The sequence below is a fragment of the Equus caballus genome, chromosome 31, assembly GCF_041296265.1.
Source record: "Equus caballus isolate H_3958 breed thoroughbred chromosome 31, TB-T2T, whole genome shotgun sequence".
Taxonomy (NCBI): Eukaryota; Metazoa; Chordata; class Mammalia; order Perissodactyla; family Equidae; genus Equus; species Equus caballus.
Window position 1 is genome coordinate 10,132,109 of NC_091714.1, and position 12,104 is coordinate 10,144,212.

The window sequence follows — 12,104 nt, forward strand, 5'->3', positions numbered from 1 at the left end:
TAGATGCCAGTTCTTGGGCTGTGGCCAATGGTTTGGCTGGATGGTCGCTACTTGGAAGAAATATGACTAGAAAACCAGTGAAAAAAGAAATTTGGGGAAGAGGTATGTGGGCAGAGCACTTTGAAAGGGCAAAAAACCATGAAGGTATTCGTGCCCCATGTAAATGATCACCAAAGGGTGGCCTCAGCAGAAGAGGATTTTAATAACCATGTGGATAGGATGACCCCGTCTGTGGGTACCAGTTAGCCTCTCTCCTCAGCCACTCCTGTCATCGCCCAGTGGGCTGATGAACAAAGTGGCCATGGTGGCAGGGATGGAGGGTGTGCATGGGCTCAGCACCACGCACTCCACTCACCTAGGCTGACCTGGCTGTGGCCACTACTGAGCACCCAATATGCCAGCTGCAGAGGCCGACACTGAGCCCCCATATGGCACCATTCCTCGGGGTGGTCAGCCAGCTACCTGGTGGCAGGTTTCCTACACTGGCCCACTTCCATAGCGGAAGGGGCAGCATTTTGTTCCTACTGGAATAGACACTTACTCTGGATAAGAATTTGCCTTCTCCGTGTGCAATGCTTCTGCTGAAATGGCTGGTGGGGACTTACAGAAAGCCTCATCCACAGTCATGGCGTCCACGCAGCATTGCGTCTGAACAAGGAACTCAGTTCACAGCAAAAGAAGTGCACCAATGGGCCCGTGACCATGGAATTCACTGGTCTTGCCATGTTCCCCACCACTCAGACACAGTTTGTTGACAGAACAGTGGAATGGCCTGTTGAAGACTCAGTTACAGGGCCAGCTAGGTGGCAACACCTTGCAGGACTGGGCAAGGTTCTCCAGGATGCTGTATATACTGTGAATCAGCGTCCAATGTGGGGCTGTTTCTCCCATAGCCCGTGTCTACAGGTCCAGGAATCAACGACCCGTGTATACTGGTCCTTGATATCACCTATTACCTCTAATAAATTTTTGCCTCTTGTTTCCATGATTTTATGCTCTGCAGGTCTAGAGGTCTTAGTTCCAAAGGGAGGAATGCTTCCATCAGGAGACACAACAATGATTCCACCGAACCAGAAGTTAAGACTGCCGCCCGGCCCTCTTCGGCTCCTCATGCCTCTGAATCAACAGGCAAAGAAGGAGTTACTGTGCTGGCTGGGGTGACTGATCCTGACTACAGTGGAAACTGGACTGCGACCCCACAGTGGAGGCAAGGGAGAGCATGTCTGGATTATAGGAGATCCCTTAGAGCATCTCACAGTATTTCCATGTCCTGAGATTATGGCCAATGGAAAACTATATCCCAATCCAGGCAGGGCTAGGAATGACTCAGACCCTTCAGGAATGAAGGTTTGGGTGACCCTATTTAGTAGAGAACCATGACCAGCTGAAGTGCTTGTTGAAGGCAAAGGGAATAGGGGTGGGTAGTGGAAGAAGGAAGTTATAAATACCGGCTACGACCATGTGACCAGTTAGAGGACTGTAATTGTCATGAGCATTTCCTCCTTATTTCGTCATGAGTACCTGTGTGTGTAAAGCAAACCTTTGTCTTCTTTCCTCTCTTATGATGTAACATAAGAGTTTTACAGCATAGAATTAAGTTACGGGATGTCAAGAAGAGTAAGCATCACTTAAGGAACACACACACACGCACACACGCAGGCAGGCAGGCAGACAGACAGACAAACGCGCGCGCGCAGGTTCTGTTTCTCTAGAGCCTAACACTCTGTATTTGTTCCTTACAGGTCTCCAGGTGAGGACAAAATGCTTCCAGGATTAAAACTCTGACATAAGAGATTACAATTACTAAATCATGTTAGGAGAAATAAGTTTTGGGGAAAAATTCATTACCTGGACTGGTCAGCACCTGGCAACAAGCAGCAATTTTCCAAAAAACAAAAATCACACAAAAACGCCAAAAAGTGTTTTGAAAAAGTGCTTTGACAATTTACTGTACAGTGTTTTTAACAATTTATTTATATGTCGGCTTCTACATGCTCTTACATTTGTGTAAAACATTTGTACATATTCTTTACAATTTGTACATATATTAAATGGCTGTATCATAAACACTGTTCTATGAGATTTTATAAAAGGAAAATCAAGTAGGGAAAATTACTTATAAAACATTAACAAAAACCCGTGATATTAAGAACAAGAAGTTCTCATATTCATCTTCATTTGATTTCCTCTTCTACTAATTTTTTGGTTTCAGTTTATTTATGCTGGCCCAAATTTTCCATTTTCTATAATTCCTAGGTCATAAAAATGAGAGCAGTTGGAGAGACTGTCGTAAGGCCACGGTGGAGGGTGGACGGCGTCTGCAGGAGCAAGGTCGGTGTGGCGGCACGTGTTCAGATTCAAAGCTGACGGTTTGCAGAGTCTGCTTTGCTTTATGCCATTAGCTGAAGTACTAGCGATGAGAAAAATTCAGTCTGAAGTTTGGGACACAGGCTGGAAGAAGAGCCCTCTGCACTTTTCTTAAACACGAACGCTCTGGGGGTTACTGCGCATTCTTCAGGCTGCAGCCCTTATCAGTGCCTAAACTTTCCATTTTACTCAACTGTGTTTTTCATCTTTTCAGGTAATACCAACTGGCCTGCTAGTGTACAATCCAAATCAAGTGGCGCATCGTGTCTCGCTGGCACTTCTCACTATGCCTGACTGAACAGCTGAACACTGACAAGGGGGTTAAACGCTCGGGAGGAGCCTGTGTGCCCCCTGAGTGCTCCTTCCTGAGCACAGGAGTCAGGGCGCCGCTCCAGGCCCGGGAGCAGGCCGAGCATTTCAAAAACATCCCCAGCGTTTCCAGGTGTTCTTCCTAGTGTCAAGAACGCCTCCCCATGCTCAGGAAGGAGGTGCCAGAGAGAAAGCCCTCCTGGGGGAAGACGACGCTTCAAGGACGTTCCTAAGGAAAGCGAGGGCAGGAGAATCTGCCCATGGGTTTTTGCCAAGCTGCGTCCTCTAGGCCTCTCTGCTCCCTCTCCTGAAAACATAAGCACTTGAGTCATAAATATGTCAGTGAAAGGCATGTGGATTCTCCTGAAGAGACAGGAATCCCAAAGGACAGAAAAGTTATAAAAATATACAAACATATATATTTTTTATTCTGGCGTATTTCATATTTTTAAGAAAGCAATTAGTAATTATCTGACACGGGGTAAGAACAAGAAGATTGCAGGTAACTTACAAATTACAATTTTATGTAAAATATCACTGGGGGGAACCCCTAATTTTCTGTTCAAAATTCTGATAACTTTAAGTACTTTCCAAAAATAGAGAATTTCCATTGGTTAATAATGGATATGGAAACGAACAAAAGAAGACCATCCCCAGATAACGGATGCATTCAGGCTGGTTAATAAAGTAAAGGCAGTTTTTTGCAACTCTACTTCTTTTTGGTTTTCTTTTTTTCCTGTTTTTCTTTGTTTTGGAAGATAGGGGAAAAAACTGAATTGCATTGCCCCAAGTCAGAAAGAAGCACTTCGGAGTTTTCTTCACATTCCGTTCTGTTCTACATGACCGGGAAGCGGCCGAGGGCCTGCCTCAGCTTTTCTGCAATCTGGTGAAGAAAGAAAACAATTTTGAGATATTATTCCCATTATGACGTTGTAGTATTCTATTATTTCCACCTCTTATAAGTTAAACATTACAAAAATTTCAAGTACTTTCACTGGTCTGTGCTTCCAGTCCCTCCTGGCATCAACCCAGCCTCCACCCTGCAGGAGAGACCTCCTTATACCCCAGATGGTGGTGCCACAGCCTGCAGGAAGCCCCGGCTCCTCCCCATGGCCCCTGCCCGTCTGCACAGCAGCATTTCCAGATGACCCGCTTTTCCCCAGCGAGCCAGGTGGACGGGTCTGCGTTTGGGCCTGCATTCCTCCTGCGTGGGCACCTATGAGCTCCTGAGACCCAGCTGACGAGCCTGCGGCTCCTACACAGTGCGGACAGTACACACCTTCCTCTAAGGCTGGGGCTGCACTGCGTCAGGATTCTGGGCCTCGGTCTCCCCCACGGGGACCCAGCTCCTAGGAAGACACAGCTGTCTGAGTCGTCCCTGGGGCCTAAGCAATGGAGTGAGCGCTTGGTATATAAGAGGCACTCAATCAATGTTTGTTACATGAACAAATACACACATTTTAATAACTTAAGGGTTACCTTCTCATAAAAGCAGGTTAGATCTAACAAAGATGGTGGTTAAATACCTGGTTTTCTATTTTGAATTACAATGTCACTGATAACTACAACTCACCTGGGCTTGAGTCTTAAGTGATCAACATTACCGGAATTTCAGGAGTTGCCCTTCAATTATTTTCGGACATAGAACAACGTAATCTGTTATTCTAACACCTGATGCAAGGCAGCCCTACTGGCACCAACTAATAGAAAGTGTCTGGTTGGAGAGTGCAGGAGCCGCACACTGCGGGGGAGAAGCAGCTGGCGGAACGCTTTCTGTAAACTCAGCTCCGACCCCCAGTTCACAACACGCATGGGGCGCCTCAGCCAGAGCTCCCTCTCAAGCACCCGCCGTCGGAGACGCGAGTTCGGCAGCGTCCAGCCCAAAGGCGACAAGGCCTGCACATGAGCGTGGGGCTTGCCTGCCACGTCCCTGAAGACACATGAGCTAACACCACAGAACAGTGGGGACCTTAGGAAGAAACACGGCCACCAACACACGGTCAAATACAACGTCACAGAACTTGTCTTCAGGTCTGCGTTTCCATGCAAGATCTTTCTTTTCTGTACACTGATAAACAACAAAATTACTACGTAGAGGCATAAGAGTTTATGTTTTCATGATTGTTCTCTGAATGAAAGTATTTAAGGTTTCGCTCTCTTTTGTTTTCTTTCTGGAATTCCTCTTATGCATTGTGAAACCTCCCTCATCAACAGCCTGCCCGTGGTGTGTGCCGTGCCAGGCTCCGCGGAGAGCGTGCTGTGCAGTGTCCCTGTGCCCAGAGGCTGGGAGGAACTCAGGAACGACACAGTCAGGACTTCTGGGACCTCACGACTAGCGTCCAACACCCCTTCTTCTTCAAAAGAAAACCTTTTCTAACCCAGTGTTACTCAAAAAGGAAAAAGCAGACAGAAATAAGAGATTTGAAAAAACCCTTGCTCAGTATTTGGCCTCCTTTGGTTTGTTACTGAGCATTACAAAAACACCAACAGATCGACTTCATCTGGTCCGAGTTGGCAAGCAGGAGCCCTCTCTCCAGGCCCCGCACAGCCCAGGGAGGCAGGCGGCTTACCGTCTCGTAGAAATGCACCTGCTGCTCCAGGTACAGGCGGATGACGCTGTTGTAGTCGTAGATCCGGTTACTGTGAAAGTGGTTCATCTCGGCTGCAAGCAAAACCAAGACGTCAGTCAGCCCCAGGCGCCAGAGGACAATACCTGGCCCCCTGCTCACGTAGGACTCATCGCTGCCAGGTTTAACCTGGCTGCAGGGCAGTGCCGGTTCTTGGCAAATCACTTTACAAAGAGGCTAGAAAAGCAACTGGATCAGTTAATGGCAAACAACACTTTTTAGTAGATGGATGATTTTTTGCTGATTTGCATGTTAAATACGATGAAACCCAAAACGGATTATCACCCAAATGTGGACTATTGTTCTAACGGAACTGATGGAGCAGGAAACCACTTGGTGGTAATTCTCCTCAGATGACTGCGGGTCAGAATGCCACGTCTGTCTGCAGCGGAGCTGGCAAGGCCCCAGTGGGCCACGTTCCCTCTCGCACAGCGACCGCCTAGGCAGGTGTCTCAGGGCCTTTGGAAGGCTGGGCAGACGAGCAGACGCAGTGGACACCCTCTTCAGTAATGGCGCTTTGCAGCCTGAGCACCAGGGCTGTCAGGATGCAGCCTCTCACCAGGCGAGAGCATCTGACACCCACTCTTCATCTTGGCTGAAGGTACATATTCAGCACATGAATCCCCTATTGAAGTTTCTCTCAACACCGTCCCCACCCCATCACAGCTCTGGCGAGGCCTTCCTTATTGGAGCCCCTCATCGCCTCCCCACCTGCCTTTGCCATGATTCCCCGGGTGCAGAAAGCCAAGGGCTGGTGTAAATTCCTACAGAAAGCTAATTGTTCTGGGTGGTGGCAGTTCTTTTTTTTTGGGTGAAGAAGATTCGCCCTGAGCTAACATCTGTGCCAATCTTCCTCTACTTTGCATGTGGGATGCCACCACAGCATGGCTTGACGAGCGGTGTGTAGTCTGTGCCCGAGACCCAAACCTGTGCGCTCTGGGCTGCTGAAGTGGAGCATGCAAAATTAACCACTGTGCCACCAGGCTGGCCCATGGGTTTTACAGTAAGTCACCTGAAGTTGTACAAAACTTCTCATTTACCTCAAACATAAGTTCAAAGCCAAATTCCCCATTTCAAACCCTCCAAACCCAAATCTTCAATCAGGTTTCCCCAGTTCTGCCCCTAGTTGCCTCAGTTCTGGAACTCTTGCACCCATTCTTCTCTTTCTCCACTAATTCCCTAGGCCTGCAGCTTGTTCCTTGAAAAGCCTGCAGACGCGCTTCACTCTCCTCCCCCAGCACCACATCTTCTTTAGGCCCTTAGAATCTCAGCGCAGAAGCAGCGGTCGTCTGGCTGGGCTGCCTGGCGAACGTCTGCCCTCCATGGCGCTATCAAACTCTGCTCCCTTGACCATTTTTTTTTCCCCATCAAAAACTTTAAGTGGCTTCTTAATGCCCACATCGAGTCTAGACTTTTCTGCCTGGCTTTCAGGGACCTCCACAATCACCAAAACTTATTCCCCGATAACCTGCAAGTATGCTTTATTCCTGAAGGCCAAGGACAGAATCTTGGACCATTGTTTTGTGTGCTTTTTTCATCTTACAACATCCTTCCTCTTTCTCCTTTGCCCACACATATTCTGTCCATCCACCAAAACGGGAAAAATTCATTTACCGCTCCTGTCTGCAGGAAAACACTCAAAGACATAAAAATTAATTAACACCTTCTTTTTAATAACAGTCACACTATGCTGAAAATGCTACATCCACACTCCCTTCACATTCTGTGGTCCGGGGCATGAAGGTTACACTGCTAAAGGCTGAACTTTGGAGTCTAACAGAGCTTTGTGACAGGTGCTGATGTCAAGGGCTGTAAAGGCATCTCTAACATCTCTAAGACAGGTCTAATCGAGCTGTCACCCACAGTTACGGCAGGTAAATGTGCGAAAGAGTAAATAAATATTACAGATCTTCATTAACACTGGGATCCTGCAAACAGGAGGCGTATGAGGATATTTTAAATCAGCTTTCATTTATTCAACTGTCATTCACAGTTGGCTTTCTGTCCAGCAAGGAAAACAGCCACTTTGCTGGGGGAAAGGTCTCCACCAGCTAGGCGTAAACCTCTGGTCTTACCTTGTAGCGCGTACGACATGGTGCCCACGCGTTTCACCATGTTCTGCTTGTCCTGCGGGGTGATTTTACTAGTGGCAACCAGTTTATCGCTTTCTTTCACTTTTTCTATGGCTCCCTGTGAAATAGAAAATGCAATGGTATTACGAAAACAAAGCTAAAAGGATTAGTCACTCGTTTAAACTACAAGAGTGCTAGCGTCTTCTACAACTGCCTTGCTACTGAACAGGAAAATGTCCCCACGAAACAGGAACATCATCGATAGGAAAAGCATCAATAGGAAAGCAGTGAAATGTAACTGCCTCTAAGTCACTAGCGAGCAAAAAGGCTGCCACTGTTGAAAAATGGAACTAAGTTAAGGTTTATAGTTTTATTTTATAACAAAATAGAAAACCCCGAGCACACTGTTTGCGTGATATTTATAAGCCAATGCCAGCACAAGGGCAGGGTTTAAGGGGAAAGCTGGCGTTGGTGCGTTAGAGGGTCCTCTGAGGAGGGCAGTCCTGGGTGCACGCTCAGGTCCTCTCTGCGTTACAGTGTTTCCTGAGCTGCTGCCTAAGCCAGCTGGTCCTGAGGCTCAAGCTTCACCATATTGTCTGTAAGCAGCACTGAATCAACTTTAAATTAACACTTAGATGGAAGTAGTTTAAAAGCTGCCAAACATCTCCCACTCCAGTATCATCACACTGCTCATTACTGAGAGCCGTCTGGAAAGAAAAGCCCTCTCCTCCTGCATAAATTAGGCTCCATGCCTATAATGCTAACTCGGCTGGCACAAATTCCGAAAACATGCTAACTGTTCTGAGTTTTTCATTTATTGAAATTTTTATTTATTTATTTAATCCCCCTCCCCCAGTTTAACTGAGATATAATTCACATATAACACTGTATTAGCTTAAGGTGTACAACATAATGATTCTGACACATGTACACATTGTGAAATGATTACCATAACGAATTTTGTTAACATCCATCACCTCACAGAGTTATAAACGTTTTTTTCCTCGTGATGAGAATTTTTTAAGATCTGCTCTCCTAGGAATTCCACTTGTGGGTGTATATCCGAAGGAAACGAAATCACTGTCTCCAAGAGGAACCTGCACCCCCATGGTCACTGCAGCTTTATTCACAACAGCCAAGATATGGGAATAACCTAAGTGTCCACTGGCAGATGAGTGGACAGAGAAAGCGTTTGGAGTCTTCCGTTAAGCTGTCTGAAGCTGCACAGCCTTCTTGTTTCCTATGTCACCCTTCGTGGTGCTTCAATTACAAGCCAAATGCCAAATGGCCACAGGCAGGACTGTTGGGCTCACAGACCAGCCCTCGAGAGGGATTTTCCTAACAAACCCAGGTACATCGCAATATGCTGGGGGCACTGCAGTTGCTAAATACCCACGATTCTGAGGTAATAGACAGATTTTGACACAGAGACAGAAAAACTATCCATAACCAAAACCTGAGGACACCCTAAGCCAATTTCTCATTTAGTTTAAAAATATCTTTTTGCTGGGAATTATATAGTTTCCTTTTTATTAATACAGACACATAAATCAAGATTCTCATTTCAATTTTAATTAGGAAACCCTTCACGAGGCTCAGGGACAGAAAATCTTGTTTCGTCTCGACTTGCCCACAGCTCACGGGGTCTCACTGATGAGGGAAAGTATTATTTTTACTACCGTCTTGAATTTCCAACACCATGACCATTCTGACACATGACCTAACCACATGCATAAAGAAATATTCTTCATATTTTCACTTCCCTCAAAATCACCTTTTATAGAAGAAAAGACATGTAAAAACCACCCCTAGTTTTATGGGACCTCGCTACTGAAACACGTTAGCGGGCCCCTCCTCCCGACTCAGGCATGTGCTGACAGGCGAGGGGCGCAGGTGGCCAGGCACAAGGCCCTGTGTCACCGCAGCATCCTCCGGAAACTTCCACCATCAGGTTACCTTGTGAGTGCCAATAATATCCGGGAAGCAGCCAAGGAAACCTTTGTATTCGTGATTACACTCCATCAGGAAATGCAGATCCTTCTTCGGCTATAACAAGACACAAGGTGGTTGTTACCGGCAGAGGAATTCAGACGGTCAAGGAAAAGAAAACTGTCAGATCTGAGGACTGCTAGCCAAACCCCAGGGACCACGTTCAGTTACTGAGTGCCACACATTCAGCCTTGTTTTCCTACAAGAAAATAACCCCCAAGACTACTATACTCTCCATCACAGGTTGTCAAGAAAACGATAAAACATCGGATCATTTTCAGGTTGGTTGATAAAATTAGCAATTTGGGGTAGCCCAAAATACTGTGAGAAAAAAAAACTAGTTAAGAATGTATATAAGCAAAAAAGATGCTATAATGTCTAAATTTTAGCAGAGAATATAAAAATATTAATAAATCTGGTAATTATCTTAAGAGGCAACTTTGAATTTTTTCATTTTTCTGAATTACAATTTTTAACAGCTATGTTATGTACAGTTCTAAAAATGCATCTTTTTTACAATTATCAGGAGAGTGGTTAATGACCACATGAATGCGTACACATGAGTGTGTATGCACAAACATTTTCCTAGAAGTCATCTGGAAAAAAAATTTTTTACTTTAGAGATTTGAAACAACTGAGATGGTTATTCTCCTTAAGGGAACTTATTATCTTTTGTCTGTAAAAAGAACTGAAATCAGGCTCCTAAAGACTGCAGTGAAAGCCATGTGGCTGGAACGAAGCCCTGCTCCATGCCAGGAGCTGGGGCAGGAGCTTCTTCTCTACAGTTGCTGAGTCCTGAGATCCTCACGGAGTCGGAGCTACCGTCGAAATTTACCAGATGAGGAAACCAAGGCTCAGAGAGGCTAAGGGAGTCCAAATGGAGACCTGGGCAACGCCTCGTCCCGTATGTCCTAATCCCCTGACGGCCAAGAGGGGATCCCAGCCACTGACACTGGAAGGTATTCATAGATTTCTTGAAGACAGATTTATCCATCACTTCAGCTTAACCTACGAAACACTATTACCAAATACAGCTAACAAAGATACATAGGGCCAGAAAGGAAGAGGATAGCCATTTCGAAAGTGTCTTAAAACAGGTTTTAAATGAAACGTGCATTAACTAGTATAAAATCTTAACTGGCATTACGTGGTTCTGTTTATACCTGTTCTGCGACAAGACTGGCAATTTCTTCGTAAGTCTTCCCTGCTTCCGTTATTGCGTCATTGAGATCTGTTTCGCCTGAAAATCATTCAGTTATACCAGTGGTTATAAGTTAGACTCTCTTTTCATTTATTTAAGAAGTTTATTACAGACAATTTCAAACTTTTAAAAACTAGAGAACAGGACAATGAGCCCCCTCCACCCATCACCTGGTCTCCCCTTTAACAGCTCATGGCCAATCCTCTTTCACCTGGACTGTCTACTCCCTACCCCCCTTCACTGGTCACATAGCATTTCATCCACAGATTTTACGTAAAAGGTAAGGAGTCTTAAAAAAATAAGGACAATATAGGAGCACTACAGCTAAGGCGACAAGCGTTCCTGATATAGACTATCCAGTCAGCGTGCCGCTTCTTGGTGTCTCCTGTCAAGGCGGCTGCTTGAATCAGGAAGAAGGAAGGTCCACCCGGCATAGAGCCGATGAGTTTCTTAATCCACAGGTTACTTCTCCCCGCCCCCTTTTTCCTTGCAAATTTCTCTTTGGGGGATTGAAGAAACAGTTCATCTGCCTTGGGACCCCGTCTGGGTTTTGCTGACTGCATCTCTGTGGTGATGACGTAACAGTCCTGTCTCCCGTATCTTTCTACACCAGTCGTTAGATCTAGAGGTTTGATCGGATTCAGAAGACACGTTGTCCAGTCATTTCTATTCTGTACAGTGTTAGAAGCCACAAATGATCCCTGTCTGGACCTTTTATTTCAGCACAGGTTTGCAAAATGCTGCTACTCTGCTTCTAGCACTCCTTCTTTATCAGCTGAAATGCTTCTATAAAGAGAAACTTTCCTTCATCAACTTTTCGGTTACCCTGAGGCAAGTCTGAACAGGAAAAGCAGATTAAATGCTTGATTCCTTGTCTTTACAGTTTTCAGAATAATGAGGTGATTCCCTACCATCCCCAAGGGTAACAGAGATTAACTTCGTTTAAGCATCATTGTGAGTCTGGACTGAAACAGACTTGGTGTGCTTCACTCCACAGTGATGATTACTTCCGCTGATGCTCAGATCTCCTCTTCACTGGCCAGTGGAAGGCTCTTCAAGCTCGCTGCAGAGTTCTTTTTGATAAGCAGGAGCGCTGGCGCATTTCAGGGGGACAAAGTGTTTAGAAATCACCATGTGGGTGATGTCAGGCTGCCTCTTGCTACCACATTGGGTCACTATTTGTAGGCCTTTTCAGTGAACACAGCAAGGCAAACTGTATTACTTTTCAAAGGGGAAAACACATGATGAGCTCATGTTGATATTTCTAATTCCAATTTAGGACTCTAGGGCTTTTCTGAATATATTTTAAAACTTCTGATTTTTATGTTTATCTCTTTCATTTAAAAAATCTTCGTTGTTAACAGTAACATAATTACACACTTGCCTTACCCTGCAATATCTACAGCAGTTCCAGAAGAACCTGATCATTTTGGAGGCATGTGAATTCTACCACATTTTTTTACGAGAATGAGTAATCTATGAAAAGACTTATTTACAGCGTCAAGTCGTCGGAGAACTTCTCCAGGAACCATTTCCCAG

General features: G+C 45.5%; 1 protein-coding gene across 9 annotated transcripts in view; it reads right to left on the reverse strand.

The window, feature by feature from the left end:
• Positions 1 to 1,920: 1,920 nt before the first annotated feature.
• The window catches only part of SNX9 (sorting nexin 9), a 104,063-nt gene continuing 93,879 nt past the window's right edge, over positions 1,921 to 12,104 (reverse strand). For all 9 annotated transcript variants that reach the window (XM_023632961.2, XM_023632962.2, XM_070256312.1 and 6 more), the window contains 5 exons: positions 10,528 to 10,604; positions 9,332 to 9,421; positions 7,379 to 7,493; positions 5,247 to 5,338; positions 1,921 to 3,559 (listed from right to left, as the gene is read on the reverse strand). In XM_023632961.2, the coding sequence (XP_023488729.1) occupies positions 3,512 to 3,559; positions 5,247 to 5,338; positions 7,379 to 7,493; positions 9,332 to 9,421; positions 10,528 to 10,604 (422 nt within the window). In that variant the 3' untranslated portion in view covers positions 1,921 to 3,511. The remainder of the gene's footprint in view (positions 3,560 to 5,246; positions 5,339 to 7,378; positions 7,494 to 9,331; positions 9,422 to 10,527; positions 10,605 to 12,104) is intronic.